The 20,278-nt window shown below is 40.6% G+C and overlaps 1 protein-coding gene across 7 annotated transcripts in view; it reads right to left on the bottom strand.

Annotated features, from left to right (window-relative positions):
* The window catches only part of Syne2 (spectrin repeat containing nuclear envelope protein 2), a 336,172-nt gene that overhangs the window by 256,540 nt on the left and 59,354 nt on the right, over positions 1-20,278 (bottom strand). For all 7 annotated transcript variants that reach the window (XM_046461329.2, XM_046461328.2, XM_046461327.2 and 4 more), the window contains exon 3: positions 326-387. In XM_046461329.2, coding sequence (XP_046317285.1) covers positions 326-387 — 62 coding nt within the window. The remainder of the gene's footprint in view (positions 1-325; positions 388-20,278) is intronic.

Here is a 20,278-nt window from a genome sequence, read left to right on the forward strand (position 1 = left end):
ATGTAGAGATTCCAGATAGTGCCTACCATATAACACTCAGTATAAACAAATCATTATTTTTATTTCATCTGATGAAAGAGACATTGCTACTTTTTACTGCAGTGTCCCCTACACATAACAAAAGTACCCCTTATGTGTATTGAGAAAGAATACCAAATACACCACAGCAGAGGTGACTGTCAGCACATTCTCTCATGAAAAGACATTCTGCGACCTTTCACAGGTCACAGGTGCCATCTTTTTAATGGCCTCCTTGGAGTCAAAACTGAGGGAATGAGAAGAGTAGCAAATGTCTTCATAACTTAATTTGCTCTTTTTTCCTCACCTTGGCCAACTGTGAATTTATCCAGCAGGTGAAGGTTTTCTTCTGAGTGTCTTCCTGTTTGGCTACCAGAGGAGAAAAAAAAAACAATAGTTGCAAAATGAGAAGCCTCAGGAACCTGGGGAATATAGCAAACTTCTAAGGCCTATCACAGCACAAGCTTACCAACGCTCCAGTTCTTAGACTAAATTTTGAACATTCATCCAAACGGTGTTTTACAAATAGCATGTTGACATGAGATTTAAAAAAAAAAAAAACACTGGTTAATTGCAAAGGGACAATGGTATTTAATACTTTTTACTGAGAAAACAGTTAACTTCATAGACAGGCTTGATAGTACTGTACAAGAAAAAGTGAGGAGTCTCCAACCCCAAACAAAGTCTTTAAGTAAATGTAACCCTGGAACATGTGAAGATTTTTATGCTTTTTTTTTTTTTTTGAGGTATTAGGGCTCAAACCTAGGGCCTTGCCCATGTTACACAAGCACTCTACCACTAAGCTACACCCTAGACCCTGAAGTTATTTTAAAAGGTTCATAGGGTCATTGCAGTTCAGCCTTGACATCTGTGATGAAAATCTGTCCTAGAGAATACACTGAGGCTGAATTAACTGTAAATGAGCTGTAATTCGTCAGAGACCTGGGTTTGAATCCTATGTCTGTGAGACCTCATTTCAGGGAGGGATGAGCCCTCACCTCTAAAGACCATCACGAGAACTGAATGATCCCCCTAAGCACTTGCCATAGGCTCTGGCACACAGTAAACAAAGGAAGTACCAGCTATTTCTCTCATTGATTCTTTTCTCAGTAAAAAGTATTAAATACCATTGTCCCTTGGTGCACACAAGAGATGGGCTTCTTTCCCCAGTCCTCCATCCTGACAGACAGGCAGAAGCAGGAATCCAGATGGCCACCCATCCCTGCACCCAGTGTTCTCAGCCTCATCACTATCATCAACCTTGAGTTCATCTCACATAACCCTTTATCCCTGCTTATGTCAGTCAACACAAACACAGTCACACACACACACACACACACACACACACAAACACAGTCACACACACACACACTTGGGTCCCACCCACATCCTCTCTCACATTGAGGCTTTGCCTCCTGTTGCAGTTAAAACCCAGCTCTCCCTCCAGGAACTTCCCCAGCAGCCCTCCCACTTTCTCTGATATCATCAGACTATCTGCCTGTTAAAAGCCATCTACCATGCCTGTCATTTCCCATTATTTCTGCATGATTTTGGGGGGGGGGCAGGTACTGGGGATTGAACTCAGGGGCACTGGACCACGGAGCCATACCCCCAGCCCTATTTTGTATTTTATTTAGAAACAGGGTCTCACTGAGTTGCTTAGTGCCTCGCTCTTGCTGAGGCTGGCTTTGAACTTCTGCCTCAGCCTCCAGAGCCGCTGGGATTACAGATGTGCACCACCATGCCCGGCTTTCAGCATGAATTTAGCTTCTTCCCTACTGTCACTCTCCAGTACAGTCCCTGTCTCATGGTTGGCAATTTCAATACTCAACAGTGATGGAAGTTCCAACCTCCCAGCCTCACTATTTCTTGAATTTCTCTTCAATAAATGTGTCTTCTGCCCTGCCTCCCTCACTGTCCTGGTCACACACAATATTTTTCATTACTAATAACTACAACTCCTCCATAATCTCAATTTGGCGCACCTGCTTTTAACATCACTCCCTGTCTATGGGATTGCCCCTACTAGTGGCCCAATTCCAACAATCCTTTAAGCCCTCTGGCAATTCCAAGTCACTGGTTCTTCTTGCTTTTCACTGTCCTTCATCCCCTTGAGATCCTTCCTTCCATCCTTTTCCATTTTAAATTCCATGCTCAATTTTTACGGCACCTCACCCATCTCGTATTTGCTTGGCGCTTCATCCTACAGGCATGCTGAATGTGGCTGGGGAAGCCCCCAAGAGTGCTGACCACCTCGATGCTGTCCAGTGGTCACCTTATCCTGGCCCCTCCCATCCCCAAATGGCAATTTCACAACTTCTCCTTCTTCCTCAAACATCCAGTATTTGCCCCCATCCTTACTGTCAGCCAAGACCCTGCTTTTCCAAGTCACTTAGTGATCATCCCACCCCTCAACTAAGAACATACCAAAATGGTCTACCACCAAACCACAAGCTCAGATGAACTAGCCTTGCTCATGGCTAAAGCCAGTCTCTTCCCTCACATGCTAGATCCTATCCCTTAGCACCTGCAAGGACATTTTGTTCCTTTCTTTTCTGTATCATTTTGGACCATTCCTATCACAATAGACTCATTTCACTCATATGTGAGCACAGGAAAGTGATGCCCAATTCATTCTACTGTCTTTCCTATTCCCATCCCCCCCTTCCCTTCATTCACCTTTGTCTAATCCACTGAACTTCTCTTCTTTCGAAATGGGGTACCTTAAGAATCTTATAAATGCACTTTGTAATTCTCCCATTTAAAACCAAAAACCAACCTTGACCTCAGTTCCCCATAATCATATCCCCTTTGTGGCAAAAAGCCTCAAAAACAATTTATTTTCACTGTCCAAATCCCCTCCTCATTTTCTTAATTGATCTCACATCAATCGGGTCCTCTTCATTCCACTGAACCTGCTCCCTCACCCAGGTCTCCATGAATCAAGGTTATTAATGACTTCTTCTCACTAAAACCAATGGCTGATTCTGTCTTCATCTTACCAGACCCATCAGCAGCACCCAATGCAGAGGACGTTTCTCTCTCTCCCCCTGATTCTAGGACCCATCCTCTCAATTTTCCCTCCTACATCATTGGGTGTCTCCTCTCTTTCTCTCACAATTCACAGCTAATGCCTTTGGAAACCTTCACAGGTCCACTTTCCAAATATATTCAGGATATAACCGCTTCTCATTATCTCCATTACCATCACCAAGAACCAAGTCACCATTACCGCCACCTGAATTACTGCCAGCAAGCCATGGTACCGCTAAAACGTTAGCTCAGATGAGGGAAGTCCTCTGCTCAAAACCTTTGTGGGGGCTTCTCGCCTCACTGCCCAACACCATCCGGCCCCCAGCTCTTTCCCACTTGTTCATTCCGCGCCAACACACCAGCCTCCTATTTCCCCCCCGTCTCTCCAGACCCATTAGGTACTAGCTGTCCTCTTCCAGAAACGCTCCTGTCACAGATTTCCACAAAGATAACCTTCTCCTCTCTATCAAATCTTTGCTTGAGATGACACCCCATCCCTAATGACTCCCCTACCCACCCTATTTTAAACTGGAACACCCCAACTCCTGTTCCCTCTTGTCCTGCTCTACTTTTTTTTTACTTCCGCACTGGTCACCTTTTAACATTCTATGTAAGTTATTTATATGCTGTATTTATTATTTAACATCTCACTCATCTCCCAATGGAACGTCAGCACCATTCAGCCAAAGACGTTTTACCTGTGACACGTCTCCAGTACCCAAAAGAGCCTGGTCCAGGACAGACACCAAACAAATATATACTGAAATAACAATTTGATCATGTGAAAAGTATTACCGTTATCCTTCTTTGCTTGCTATATTGGGAGGCAAATGAACCTTTATGAGTTTATATTCCTTTCTGTTAAAGTTATCTGCTCTACTTTACAAGGCACTGTTTTTATTTCACTGTTCCCATCTCCCCCTATGAATCTCATCAATTCCATCACAATGGACTGAAATTGTTGGTATGTAGCCTGTCACATGAGTAGGAGCATGACATCGAATTCAAGTTTTCAAATAATGTTTATTTTAGTGAGAGTTCTGATTGAGAAACCGAAAAAAAGGGCTAAGCTGAGCAAATGGGAATGTAGGGTGTTACAATTGTTTACAAGTATTGTGACCAGTTAAAGGTGGCACACACCTATAATCCCAGTGGCTCGGGAGGCTGAGGCAGGAGGGTCGCAAGTTCAAAGACAGCCTCAGCAAAAATGAGGCGCTAAGCAAATCAGTGAGACCCTGTCCCTAAATAAAACACAAAATAGGGCTGGGGATATGGCTCAATGGTCCAGTGCCCCTGAGTTCAATCCCTGGTCCAAAAAAAAAAAAAAAAAGATGCACTTAGTCTCAATGTAATTTTTTTCCTTTTTAAATCCATGTCATTTTTCATGCATTATCAGTTTAAGTCAGTCATAGCACAGTGACTTACCCTTTCTAGTATGCTCCCTAATGGTGAGCTACACAAACTAACAGGACACTCTGGGCTTTTGAGAGTTATTGCTATTTTATATTAAGCCCATGTTGCAGAAGAATTACAAAGAACCGTTAATTTTGCCCTAGTAACTCAAAATGTTACTAAGTCTCCTGGAATTTTGAAATATGATTGTCCCTAGTTTCAGCAGGTGATAGAACAATAAATTTTAGACATTTAGACACTGAAGGCTAATTTTGTTTCTCAATAGAAAAAAAGATGGAGAACAAGTTTTTATGATTCCAAGATCAAGTTACATGCATACAATAACATTAAACAAGTAAGGAAGGACCTAGCCATTCCCAACAATAAAGCAGAAGTTCAAAATAAAGACAAAATTAACAACAATAAAAGAAAACAAAGGTGATTCTTTTTTCTTATCCTGAAGGAACTGGGGAGGATTTTTCGTCTAAAATCTAATGGGGGCGGGGGGGGGGACTAATCAGGTCCAGGAGACAGAGTCTGCACCATCTTTAGGGTTGGGAGGGCAGGGAAGACAGCAAAATGCACCACAAAACTGGGTGCAGAACAGCATCAGGTGCCTAAGGTGTATTCCATGTCCTCTATCTGGAAATCTCAGTCAAGACAAACTACTTTCCAATAGGATAAGTGATCATTTCATGTCTATGCAATACTGGACAAAGAGGGTCTTGACGCTGAACAAACTAGGAACTATGCACTTTCCCAGACTAAGAAAACAGGCAGCAGCTAGGCTGTCACAGTGACTCGGGACACTGAGGCAGGACGATCGCAAGTTCAAAGCCAGCCTCAGCAACTTAGTGAAGGCCTGAGCAACTGGGTGAGACCCTGTCTTTAAATAAAAAAATAAAAAGGGCTGGGGATATAGCTCAGTGGTTAAGAGCCTCGAAATTCAATCCCTAATACTCACACCTGCCCCCCTCTCCCCCCACCAAAAAAAAAAAAAGAAACAAGGAAGAAAGAAAGGAAGAAAAGAGGCAGCAAATTCAGAAGTCTAATTGGATTACTATATTGGACCATCTAATCTTATCTCTGAGGTTGCACTGAGGACTAACCCCAGACACAGGTATGAACCTGAATTTAAAATAATCAGAAATTTCTTGAGAAACCCTAAAGTTGTCCCTGTCCTAAAGTGATTAAACTTTAGAAATAGAAACAAGGGAAAAGGCAACAGGAGGAGCAATTGACAAATCCCCGCAGGTACTCTCCAGTTAGCAAAGAACAGGGCACAAACAGGCCCTTCAGAGAAGAGTGTGGAAAGGCTTCTTCCTGCCTTTTTATTCATTGTTCAAACTTAGAGAACACCTCTTCATCCTGGAAATAGGAACCCTTTAAATGGAACAAAGACCGATTGCTTAACAGCAAAAGAAGGTGTCCCCGGAGCAATTAGACACCTTTGTAGCAGCTCAATTAAACGGTTTTCTATGTGCCATGCCATTTATCCCTTGACACACTTTTCTCACGTTTTTCACACTGCCTTATCCCTGAATAGCAAAATTAATTCAACAGGAACGGGAGCCAAATAGCTCACCCAACAGTAGGATAAGTAACCTTTTGTTCTTTTGAAGACTGAACCATTGGGCGAGAAATGATTGAGAGACGTGTGCTTAAAGCAACATAATAAAACTCCTATTAGAATGGCATGCACAGAATAGTACCTTTTAATCAGCAGGTGTTGGGGGAAAAAAGCAAGAAATAAAGAGAATAATAGAACAAATGATAAATTTTGTAAAAATGCTAAGAAATAGAAAACGAGAAATTATCCCAAATGTTTGAGGTGAATAAGAAATATATATTTATATATTTGTAGAAAATGTAGAGAGTAAACTTCATTCTGGTTCATATAATCGTCCTTGATTCTCATTCTTAAAAAATGACTGACTGGGGCTGGGTTGTGACTCAGTGGTAGAGCGCTCGCCTAGCACATGTGAGGCCCTGGGTTCGATCCTCAGCACCACATAAAAATAAATAAATAAGGGCTGGGGATGTGGCTCAAGTAGTAGCGCGCTCGCCTGGCATGCGTGCGGCCCAGGTTCGATTCTCAGCACCACATACAAAATAAAGATGTTATGTCCGCCGAAAACTAAAAAATAAATATTAAAATTCTCTCTCTCTCTCTCTCTAAAAAATAAATAAATAAAATAAAAGGCATTGTGTCCAACTACAACTAAAAAATAAATATTTAAAAATATATATATTTGACTGAATATGAGAAAGGAGGCAAAGATTTTTCTCTAGGTGACATTCCCAGAAAAATAACATTTAATCCCTGAGTTTGTTCTTCATCAATCTGCCTTTGTGAGTTGACAGTTCATGTCTGTAGCTGGTAGAGAGCTAAACTGAAAACAAACTGATTTAAACTTAAGGGTGCAGATTTCAAAGCCATTTCCAAAGCTCATAGTAAAACCTCCATGTCTGCTCAGTCTCAGCGAGTTCCTGGGGTTTCACAGAAGTCCATCCACAATGTCGGCTCCCAGAGTCTGCCCTGGTAGTGAGGCTCACCAAACTTGTTATTATGAAAAAAAAAGTTAGATCCCTCTGTTGAATGTCTTTATCTTCAAAATTCCTTGAATGAAAATTTTAACATTTAAAACACTTGATTTTATGTGAAACCAAAATATCAATTGCTTGTATATGGGCAACAGAGTAACCATAAAGAAAAAAAAAATTATTATTAAATATCTAATTTTCTATGTCAATAAACTCACTGGCAAATATTCCTTCAGGGTTTTAAAGTTGCTTATAATATATTCATATGCTGTTCATTATCCTCCTAACTTAACACAAATAAAAAAGAGATATGATGAAAAAAAAAAAAGCAGTTTCCTAAATAAAAAGTCACCAGCTTCCCCCTTTCACCTAACCAAGAGTGACACGGGATTGAAAGCCTCTCCCAGAGTCTTCCTCACTGTATCAGTGAAAACCCCTCCCTATCCAGGAACTTGACTTCTCTATTGAAAGCTGATTGACAACAGGTTCTCTGCACACAGCCCCAGATTCATTACTTTGACCTTTCACTCTCATTAAAATCCTTTGACCATTCCCTAAGTCCTTAATGAATAAATTATAAAATCTTAGCCTAATATTCTCAGTTAATAGGAATTTGGCTCCAATCTACTTTTTCCTGACACATAATCTCTCAAAGACTCTATGCATATCCTATTTCTCCAGCCAAACTCGAATATCCACAATTCCCCAATTAAGTGCCCCCTTTTCGGCACTGCCATTCGGTGCACCTTCTGGAATGGCCCATCTTCCCATCTCCCTCTGCACCCCACAGCTTCAGTACTCAGCACGATATGCTTGCTGTTCATGGGGCATTTGATAGATGTTTGTTAAAACAAAATATATCCTCTTCAAAAGTCCCCTTTCCTAAAGTAAAGCAGAAATCATTTCTTCTGGCTCTAACCCTGGCAACACAACATTGAGTCCTTTCTCATTACAGATTGTGAATCTCTAACATGAAAATCCAAAATGCTTCAAAATCCGAAACTTTAAGTGCTGACATGATTCCACAAGTGAAAAATTTCATACCATGAAACTTTGTTTCATCCAAAAAATTTATTAAAAATACTGCATAAATTATCTACAGGCTAAGTGCATAAGGTTTATTTGAAACATAAATGAAATTTCATGTTTAGATTCAGGTCCCATGCCCAAGAGACTTCATTAATATATATGTAAATATTTCAAAAAAATTTTTTTAAATCTAAACCTGTAATAGTTCAGTTTTAAGCACTTTAGATAGGAGATATTCAACCTGTATTATTGTTATTATGAATAATCTATAATAATCATAAAAAATTCAAACAGTACACAGGGATATAAAATAATAGAAATTAAAAATTATTCTTAACCTTCCAATAATCCCCATTTCTTCCTCAGCAATAATATTAGTTAACGGTTCTGCAGCATTCTTCTAGATGAACATCCTTTTAGATATTGAAGAACCGTTAACTAATAAGGAACATAAATTCTAAACATAAAGAATATAAATTCTAAAAGGCAAAGAATCGTTTCTGTTGGTCTCTGGGTCCTTAGCTCTTAGAATAGTACCTCTCAAAGAAGAAGGCACTCCATCAATATTTGTTGAATGAATGAACATCTGCACACATACACATTTAATGAATATACACAATATAGTTTATTTTTTAAGTTGATAATTCAAAAAGCAGAAATTTAAGTATACTGCTTAAAGTAAAAAGGTATCTGCTAGCCAGGCTTGGTGGTACATGCTTGTAATCCCAGCAACCTGGAGAGGCTGAGGCAAGAGGATTATAAGTTCAAGACCAGCCTCAACAACTTAGAGAGACCCCATCTCAAAATAAAAATAAACAGGGCTGTGGATGTAGATCAGTGATAAAGTGCCCTGGATTCAGTCCCAGTCCTAGGACGGTATGGAAGAAGAGGCACTGCTGAAGAAAGGCACTCCATTTGTGGACCGCTACTCTTCATATTTCCCATACGATACCAAATGTATAGAGTTTTTCCTCAGATTAAGCAATTCTCCAATTCCATGATCATCTACAAGTCAATTTTTTAAAAAATATTTTTCAGTTGTAAATGGACGCAATACCTTTATTTGTTTTTTATGTGGTGCTAAGGACCGAATCCAGTGCCTCACACATGCAAGGCAAATGCTCTAACAACTGAGCTACAACCCCTGCCCTACAAGTCAATTATGACACTGCCTGGAATTAGTGTAGAGGTCACAGGTAGATTGTCTCTTACTTCAAATGCCAATCACAAGTAGTGGGTCCCCAGGTTACCTACTCTTTTATTTGACTTGGCTACAAACCAGGGATTCCTAAGACACACCGCCTTAGGTTCAGATATTTGCTACGATGGGTCACAGAATGCACCTGAAATTTGCGTTTACCTGAGTAAAGAATATGATTTTTACAAAACAGATGAACAGACAGATGAAGAGGGACACAGGTCAGGGTCTGGAAAGATCCAGAGCACAGTGGTTTCTATCCTGTGAAGTTGGGGTGTCCACCCTCCCAACATGTGAATGCATTCGCTAACCAAGAAGGCCTCTAAACCCCATACTTCAGGGATTGTTTTTATGGATGCCTCATCACACAGTCATTATCAATTATTAATTCACTATCTGGCCCCTATTCACTCTATGGAAGATGGGATGAGATGGCTGGAATTTCTAACTTTCCAGTCATAACTTAGTCTTTCTGGTAACCCACCCCCATCCTGAGGCTCTCTGAGAGCCCATCAAAAGTCACCTTATTAAAACAAAAGATGCTCCTATTACCCAGGAAATTCCAAGGGCTTTGGGAGCTCTGTACCAGGAACTGGAGTCAAAGACCAAATATTAGAACAAAAGATGCTCCAAGTACTCCTGTCCCTCAGGAAATGACAAGGGTTTCAGGAGCTCTGTGCCAAGAATCAGACAGAGACCAAACATGTATTTCTTATGATGTCACAGGCCTGGCCTAATGAGACCCAGTCGCCATTTACTGAAACAACGCTGCCAACTCACTGTTACCTAGGACTGGCACGGTAAGGATGAAAGTCAAATTGTGTGACAATATCACAACACATTTTAGCCATGCCTTCTAACAGCCATCCCAAAGAATCTTAATCAAACTGTTATCCAATAAAAAAAATAACTTTAAAACAGGGAGGTGCTGGGGCTGGGGCTCAGTGGTACAGCACTTGCCTAGCGTGTGTGAGGCACTGGGTTCGATTCTCAGCACCACATATAAATAAATAAAAATAAAGTTCTATCAACATAATAAAAAATATATTTTAAAAAAAGCTGCCTCTCCTATTGTTTCTCGTGGAGATAACAAATAAACAAATTAAAGGAATAAAAGCACACAGGCATGCACAATCAAAACAAGAAACACCTTAAATATTTGAAGGATAAACCAGAAAAGGCCTGTTATTTAACTACAGTGGGGGAGAATATTAACTCATGGAGACGGGGAGAGGTAATAATGACAGTACCCAGAAGTAAACAAACAAACAAGAAAGGAAAAGAAACAGTCTCAAGACTGAGACCGCCCCTTGGGAACTGGTAGGGTGAGTTTAGGAAATAACTCCTGGCTGACAGAAGCCAAAGCACAGGTGCCACCGCCTCTCAACCTTCCCAAGTTCCACTTCACACACTTCCCCCTGGAGAGCCTAAGACGTCACTATGGAAAAGCAACATTCTCCTGCCACCCCAGGACTGAAATCAGACTCCCCCCTCCCTGCCTGTCCTCAAACCAGCTCGGGATTTCACACCACCATCCTTGCCACCTCCTGTCCTGTCATCCTCAAATCCTGCCAACTCTGCCTCCGCACTGCTCCGAAATATCTCCTCCCACCCCACCTCCACTCCTCTCCGGCCCTCTTCCCTCCGGTTCAATCTGCTATCAGCTTGGCCTGGAATGCTTCCCTGGACCGCCAGGTCTGCTCTGCGTCCTTCCAATCTGTTCTCCCCCTCAGCCAGGAAAGCTGACCAGTTTCTCTTTTCACCCTTGGTTTCTCCAGCTTCACTGGAGCTACATCTCCAATGCTCCTTGCTGTTCTTAGGATCAGCAGCAAAATCCTGAACAGGGCCTGTGAGGCCACTTGACATCTCTCCAACCTCTGCACACCCCATGTACCACATGCACCCCACATGCTGGGCTCCAGCTGTTCTGGCCTCTGTCAGGGTCTCTACAAACCTTCCTCTCTGCACCTAGTTTAAAAAACAAAACAAACAAACAAAAAAAAACACTGGCTCTAGAGACAGACTACCTTTGTTGGATCCCATATCTGCCACTTACTGACTGTGCACCTCAGTCTTCTCAGGGGACAGTAATACCTACTTCATGGAGGTGTTAGAAGGATTAAGTACTCTACTGACTTAGATCTGAGGTCAGCAAACTCCAGCCCACAAGCCAAATTTGATCTGCTGCCTGTTTTTGTAAATAAAGTTTTATTGGAACATAGACACACTATTGGTTTACCTGTTGCCTGCAGCTCTGTTCATCTACAATGACAAAGTAATTAAGACAGAGACCCTGTGGGACTCAACACCAGTATTTCCTACCTGCCCTTTACAGAATAAAAGTCTGACAATTCCTGGCATAGACTATACTTGGTCTACACAATAAATATTAGTTATAACATGGATAAATTTTGAAAATATTCTGCTAAGTAGAAGAAACCAGTCACAAAATTCTATATATTACATGACTCCATTTTTATAAAATGTCCAGAATAGGGAAACCTATAGAAATGGAAAGTAGATTAGCTGGTGGTAGAAATGGACCTGGGGGTGCTGATAGCTAAAGGTTATAGCATTTGGTTTTAGAGGTGAAAAAATAGTTTAAAATCCAGCATGGTGATAGTTGGACAACTCTATGAATATGCTAAAAACTATTAAATTAGACACTTGTATTAGTGAATCGAATGGTATGGCATGTGAAAATTCTGCATGCAGTACCAGGGGTCCAACCCAGGGCCTCACACATGCTAGGCAAGCATTCCTCCAGTTCCATTGGAGCTAAATCTCCAGCTCATGCATTTTATCTCAGATTATATTGTAATAAAGCTGCTCCCCAAAAATTTAGCTAATATCTGAGATTATCTGATTCATATCTGTCTCCTCATCAGCAGCAGGCTCCCTCTGAGCGGGGGCCATGTCTGACTTTCCTTCTTGTTTTGCCTGGAGCACCTCCCACAGTGCTTTCCACGCTCTATGAGCTCAGAAAATACTTGTTGGATGAGTGTTACATAGCTGGGGGAAGAGGGAGCAGGAGTTTGTTGCTATTTTTCCCAATCAGTGGAGAGATATAAGTGTTTCGTTCATTAGGAAAATATATGACATACAAACAGTGATTTCTCCTGAGCCTTAGCATGTGGAATTCAGCCACAGGAGCAGGCCACACCCTTGTATAAACACCTGAGATTTTTCACACTAAGGCTTTTGTTTCTAGCCTCCCTGGAACATAGCTCCTGGCTCTCTGACTAAGCAAATCTGATATTTCTAGCCCAAGAAAATGAGCCTGGAATACAGATGAAATGGCTAGAATCAGGGTGCTGCCTCTCCCTCTTCTGACTCACCTGAGTTGCTCAATAAATATCTGAGGAATGAATAAATCAAGAAATGACTCCATTTCTTTTAACACATATGTGTTACTCTTTGCCTCCTCTCTTCTTTTCCACATAAAATTGTGAATGCTTTCCTTGTGAAAAATCAAGACAAGGGAGCCTGACACTTTCATACAGCTCAAAAAGCACAGAAGGAGGTGCTCCAGGCAAAACAGGAGGCAAAGTCAGACATGGCCCCCACTCTCAAGGAACCTGCAGCTGATGAGGAGACTGGTACTGATCAGGTCATCTCAGATTAGCCAAGTGTCTTAGGATGCTATACAGTATAAGAGAGGTATACTGAGATACATGAGATTAATATCTCAGAGTTGACACAACTCAAGCTCAGGCTTGCTGAAGCAAGACATGCCCAGGAAGAAGTGGGAATTCAGAGGAAGGAACCATGACACTTCACAAAAGCCTGCCAATAAGGGCTCCAGTGGGCATGGTGGGGGGTGGGGGACAAGGGGATACTGGGGATGGAACTTGGGGACTGAACCACTGAGCCACATCCCCAGCCCTATTTTGTATTTTATTTAGAGACAGGGTCTCACTGAGTTGCTTAGTGCCTCACTTTTACTGCGGCTGGTTTTGAACACGTGTGTCTCCTGCTTCAGCTTCCCAAGCCACTGGGATTACAGGCGTGCGTCACCGTGCCTGGCTCAAGTGGGCGCTTCATAGGTGAGAAAACTGTTGCTCCCAAAAGATGAAGGATTTCTATTCACCCATACAGTAATACATTTTTGGAGGGCTGGGGTTGTGGCTCAGCGGTAGAGCGCTTGCCTGGCATGCATGAGGGACTGGGTTTGAATCTCGGCACCATGTACAAATAAATAAAATAAAGGTCCAACTAAATAAATAAAGTCAACAACTAAAAAAATATTAAACAAAAAAAAACATTTATTGAAAGCCTGCTCTGTCTCCTAATGCACTCTAGATCTCATATCTCATGCAGAAGAACTTTAAATCCAGGTGTATCTAATTCAAAAATTCATATTCTTTTCATTACAATTCAAAATTGGCTGAAATATCAAATCCATGGCCAATCCAGCTACCACCCTCTTTCTCTCTGCTCCTTCAAACCCAAAACGTCCACAAGGAGTTGTCTATAAACTTTGTCTTCACTTCCTTACCTATTACTCACTTCTCAACTTACTATAAGCTGGGTTGACAGGTCATTCCCCTGAATTCTCAGGTAGGCCACATACAACACAGCCATCGATGAACCTAATAGGTGCATCTCAAGACTTATCAGAGATTTTAAAACCTCTGACTCATCTCCTACCCTCTCCTTCTTGAAATACTCTTCATCTTTGGAGTCTATAATGCCACGTTCACCTGGTTTTCTTCCGACTTCTCTGAACACCTTTCTCAGGTTCTAGCACAGATTTGTCTTGCTTTTCCTATCTCTAACGTTCTTCCTAGATCTTTCTACTCTTTTTTGAGATATTTCCATCTACTCCAATGGATGGAATCAATTACCATTTATATACTAATGACTCTCAAACCTTGACCTCCAGCCCAGTGTCTATTTGTCCTGAGCTTCATTAGATTGTTTTCTGAGCACCTCCACTTACTTATTGTATAGACACCTCACCCTCAGCATTTCCAGAGTGTCATCATCTCTCACTAACTCCCTCCTCCACCAAAGCTGTTCTCCTGCACTTTTTTTTTTTCAGTGAATGGTTCCATCATCCATTCATTTGCCCAAGAATAAACTCGAATCATTTTTGATACTTTCCTCTCCCTGATTCCTCCATACTCAACCAAAAAATTCCCTCTTGAATACCTGTCACCTCTAGATCGGGGACACCATTTTCTCTCAGCTGGACCCCATAATAGACTTAAACTGGACTTTCAACTTCCACACTCATTCCCATAGAGACAAATCCTGCAGCCTGGGGGATTTCTGGAACCAGAACGTCTTTAAGTATGTCTTTACTCAAAATCATGCAACTGTTCCTCCTAGGTCTTAGAAAAACTTCCAAACCCCTGCATGTTTCAAGTCCTTGTAGAGCCCTTTAGTGCCTTATTTTTTCACATTCTCCTTCCCACTCTGGTCCTCAGTCCCACTGAACATCCCTCTCCTAGAGTATGCCATGTTCAGTCTGACCTTCTGGCCTTGCATCCGCCCATCCTACGCCTGAAGCACTCCTCTCATCCTCTCCCTGCATGTCTGTTAACATCATTTAGGTCAAAGCTTGGGAATCAATAGCTTCCTCTGGGAAGCCATCCCACACTCCCAAGTCTGGGTTCGGTACCCCTGCTCCATACTTCCACAGTACCAAGCCTTCTCTCTCTTGCAGCACACACCACATGATACTGTATGAGTATGTGTACTCGTGTGAATCCCTATAACCAGAGGGTGAGTTTTAGAAGAGCATGTGCTATGTACCACCCTGTGTGCTCAGCATGGTGCCTTATATATAAGAGGTGTTAGAAAATATTTGTTGCATAATGAATGAAGAAACAAACAGGACTCTAAGAATAAATTAACCTATGCTTATAAAAAGCATGACCAGTAATGGAATGGGTATCTCTTACCTTAAAAAATCCTACATCTCTCTTCATCTTGGGCCTGATAGTTCAGTTCCCCTTCGCAGAAAAATTGCTTTAAAGTGTTGATTAAGTCACCACCTTAACTTACTACTTCCTCATACATTCTCTCTGAGGCCCACTCTAGTCAGACTTCCATTCCCACCACTTACAAAGGTAGCTAACTTCATCAGAGCCACCAGCAAGCCTGATTGCCCCAACACAGTGTTCTCCTATCTACCTTACTCAAGAGCTCTATAGTTTCAACAGGTGGGCCACTCCTCCTTCTTGAAGCCCTGGCATCTAGAGTTTCCATGCCATCACACCCACCTGTTTTTCCTTGTGTCCCTGGTACTCCTTCTCAGTGTCCTTTGCTGGCTTCTCCCCTTCTGCCTGACCTTTAAACACTAACACATCCAAAAGGTCCGCTCTTGTTAAACACCACACAGATGATCTCGCCCAGTCAGTCCAGGGCCGTGAATGCCCATGTAGTAGCCATGTGCTGTGGTCTTCCGAATCTCTACCTCTCCCTTATTCTGGACACTTACAACCATCTATATACTTGACTTCTCCGTTTGGATATCAAAGAAGCATCTCACACTCACTGTGACAGAAATAAACTCTTGATTTCTCCAAAACTTATTCATCTACCAGTATTGTTCATCACAATAAATTACAACAACTTCTCAACTGCTCAAGGCAAAAGAGAAATTCTCCCTAATTTGTCTTTTGCTCTCACCCCACACATCCCCAATATTCACAAATATCTTAAAAAGTCCCTGATTGGTTATGCCATTGCTATAACCCTGGTCCAAACTACCATAATACCTTATCTGAACTCCCACAAAAGCATCATAATTGGCTCTCCTGTTTTCCTCATTCTCCCATGTAACCAGATCATATTACTCCTCTAATTTAAGCCATCTAGGCAGGCATGGTGACAGGTACCTATGGAGCCAGCTACTCAGGAGTCTGGGTGGGGCAGGAGGATCTCTTGAGCTTTGGAGTTTTAAGACCAGTCTGGGTGACATAGCAAGACCCTTTTTCAAATAAAATTAAAAATGAAGCCTTCCAATGGTTTCCCAGTACACGTCTCCTGGACAGCTGTTGAATCTGCTTGGCTCAGCTCTGCCTAGCCTGCATCTCAAAACCAGCTCAGGCCAACACAATCCAGCCACACTAGGCTGCTTTTGCAAGTTGAATTCACCAAGCTTCCCTCTACCTTTCAGCTTTTCCTTGATCTCCTGCCTTAAACCAGAATGCTCTTACCCTACTCTTTGCATAGCAGCCCTAGTGTTATTCAATCAGTCCTAAACTGTCCCTCTGCAGTTAAAGAAATCACCCACTCTACTGAGCCACCCCCAGCCCACATAAACCCACTTGAATCCTCCATTTAGCACTTACCACATGCTGATATTTTTCTTGAAAACATATATAGAGAGAAATTTCCTAAGTTAAACATAAGCACCAAGGGTTTGTGAAGCTTACTGGAGTTGTTCACCTTAGTATTTTCTTACCTGAAGTAGTACATGACACAAAGTAGGTCTTGGGAAACATGCTGCAAGAATGAATCAAAGGACAGATTCATCTGTACTCATAAAAATTGACCATTTAGTGTAATAAAATGGTAAATGTGAATTGACCTGTACTTCTGAAATATTTTTTAATGAAAACATCAAACCCCCAGGAAGTTTTTTTGTTTTGTTTTGTTTTGTTTTTGCAGTACTGGGGATTGAACCCAGGGCCTCATGCATACTAGGCAAGTGCTCTATCACTAAACTACATCCCCAGAAAAGACCTCCTGGAAGTTTGGGCAATAAAACATACAGAATGAGACAGACAGCAGAACTACAGGGTAGAACTCATCCCCACTATTTAAAATCCTACTTAACTGAAGAAAAGGCTAACAATTCCAATGTTTTGGAAAGATCTTAAAATATTCTCAAATTTGAAAAGGGTTGTTTTGTCCTGCATTTGATCCATGAGCCTTTTACCTTGTAATATGACACTGTTGATGCAAAAGGTAAGCCCTTGTGCAGTTAAAGGCAAGAAAAAAAAAAAACAAACATTCGACTAGTGAGGGCTACTCACCCCACAAGCCAACAGCAAGAATGTGTGAGTATTTTTTCTGCTATTTTCTTCCCATGCTAATTCAACATACGTCACAGAACCTCAATGATCAGATTATTCATTAAAATGTGATATCTCTTATAGGGCACAGTGGTGCACACTTGTAATTCCAGTGGTTCAGAAGGCTGAGACAGGAGGAACAAATTCAAGGCCAGCCTCAGCAACTGGCTGGTGCCCTTAACTTAGTGAGATTCTCTCTCAAAATTAAAGGAAAAAAAATAAAATTAAAAGGCTGGGATGAGGCTCAGAGGTAGAGTGCCCTTGGGTTTAATACCCAATACCAGGAAAATAAACACATAAAAATAAAATAAAATGCCTCTCCTCCAAAGATACACTTATTAAAAAACTTCAAAATATTCCATTTCTCTTATAAATCATCCATATGCTTTCATCTACCACTTTAACATGACTCTACAAATATATGGTGGTATTAAACTCTCATTCTCATATATGTTAAAAACAACAAATGTGGTTATCTTTTATCAAAATTTCCCTGAATGATTTAGAAAAAATGGAGTCGTTCAGAGAAATTATAATTGCTGATGTTGAAATCAGATCACAAAAGTTATCTAAGGGCACACTTAGAATGCCCTCCAAATTTCAGAATGTTAGATCACAGACTAAACCCATCAAATGCTTATAAATTAATAAACTACATTAGCCTCTTAATTCCCCATTTTCAAAGTGATATTTTGAACTTTAATTTTTTTTTCTGATACACTACTTCAAACTCTGAATAATTACAACCCTGCCCAACACAGATGCATACACAAAAGCTCAGAAAATCTTCTATCTCTCATGGGGCTAATTAAAAAGGATTTTTTTATTTCTATAAGGAATGAATGAGATCTTTGTTAACCCACTTTAACAGGACTCTAAATGACCCTGGATTTATCTTGCCCTAGTTTTCAAAATGTAACTGACCCAGAATAATATAATCTTATCTCCAAACTCCTGGCAGAAACAGAACTAAAGTTCCCAGAAGCCAAAATCAAACATGCAACCTAAGAAAAAATAATAATATATACATATGTATCTATCTTTTTCCTGAAAATTACTATATACTACAAACACCACAAGAGCTCTTATTTTATTTTCACTTAATTGGTGTTTTTTTAAAGATGATAAAGCTTTATAATGCCAAGGCAAACAATCTTCCAAGAAAACACAGCAAAGGACGATATCAACTACTACGATTATCAGAACTTCCTGGAAGCTTTGTGTTATTATGGTACAACACTGATAGCCAGTGAAGGACTGTAACTTGATTGTTTTCTCTGGGTGTAATAATCATCCAACCAGCCAAAACAGACCCCAGGCGTGATTTGCTTTTACACATAATAATTGAGCAGTCTAAACTGGTTAGGGAACCAAAATTATTAACTGTTAATACACATCTCTTTCTTACCCCTCATGCACCATTTCCATCAAAATTTCACCCAGAAATTTTCTTGCAAAGGGATAAAAATTCCACTTGGAAGATTTTTTTTATTAATCCAGTTCCTTTTTCTAAGACGTCACAGGGATTCATTCACAGCCACAGGTAGAACAGAGTCTGTCTTAGAAACATGATACTAAACATACCAATACCTCACTGACTCATGTCTAAAGAAATCTGTGTTTCCATCCTAACCTGCCAGTTTTTCTGAACATTGAATGATTCTTTTAATTCAGGATAATTTATAGGACTTTGTGTTTTATACTGGAATGGCCACTCCATTATTCATTATGCAATTGTTTACTGAAGGCCTAAAATATTCAGAAATTTCACTGGCCATAAAAGATATGGCAGTATTATACTTAGGGCACCAAATGTGCACATGGAGTAATTCAGGATTATTGAAGTAAGTGATATTCAAAAACCCCAGGAAAAGCAGCAATTACAAGGAGCTAAGTCAGAAGACAACAAACCCCAGGGAAGCCTTGATCAAATTTTGATTTTTTTTTTTAAACAATGATTGGAATACATCACTCATCTTCCAAATAATGTGATATGAATTCAATTTTTATTCTTTACCTCCCTAAAATTGAAACATGAAAAAATAACCCAGACAACAATGCTAGCTATACTTTGGCTGGAATTCTACGATAGATACCAAAATGTAAAGTGATGGATCTGCATCCTTGGCACTTCCACATGGCATCCACAGGCAAAGGAAAACTTGCTTTTTAAAAGTGCTTGATCTAGTTTCCTTTGTACCCTTATCACTCAGCGCCCTGCACATAGTTGGCCTTCAGCATTTTGTAAGTCATGGTAAATTAAACATTATGTCTCATTATGATGCTTCAACCTAACCTACTAAATCTGGATAATGTTTTTTACTCCAAAAGTAGAATATTTTTAATTGACAGAGATCACTGTGTGTTTTTATCACGTACAATATGATTTGATTTTTTTGGGGGGGATACCAGGGATTGAACCCAGGGGCACTTAACCACTGAGCCACATCCCCAGCCCTATTTATTTATTTATTAAAAAAATTGAAGTGGGGGAGACAGGGTCTTGCTAAATTGCTGAGGCTGGCTTTGAATTTGCAATTCTCCTCGGCCTCCTTAGCTGCTGGGATTACAATCATGCACCACTACACCAAGCTGTGTGCACGTACATTATATAATGGTTAAATATGATAATTAACAGATGCAAAACCTCATACAGTTATCATTTTTGTGAGAGTATAGCATCCATTCTGTTTACATTTTTTAAGAATACAACATATCATCATTAACTATAGTCACCTTGCTGTACAATCAGTATCTTGACATTTATTCCTCCTATCTAATTTTAATTATGTATCCTTAACCTGGATAATTTTTTTTCTAGGGTATTTTTTGTTTTGTTTTGTTTTTGGTACTGGGGATTGAATCCAGGAACACTTAACCACTGGGCCACATCCCCAACACTTTTTATTTTTTATTGTGAGACAGAGTCTTGCTTAGTTGCCTATGGTCTTGCTAAGTTGCTGAGGCTGGCTTTGAACTTGTGATCCTCCTGCCTCAGCCTGCCAAAGCACTGGGACTACAGGCATGCACCACT

The sequence above is a fragment of the Marmota monax genome, unplaced genomic scaffold (genome assembly GCF_021218885.2).
Source record: "Marmota monax isolate L192 unplaced genomic scaffold, Marmota_monax_Labrador192_F-V1.1 WCK01_AAM20220418_F8-fsc00001, whole genome shotgun sequence".
In the NCBI taxonomy this organism is placed as follows: Eukaryota; Metazoa; Chordata; class Mammalia; order Rodentia; family Sciuridae; genus Marmota; species Marmota monax.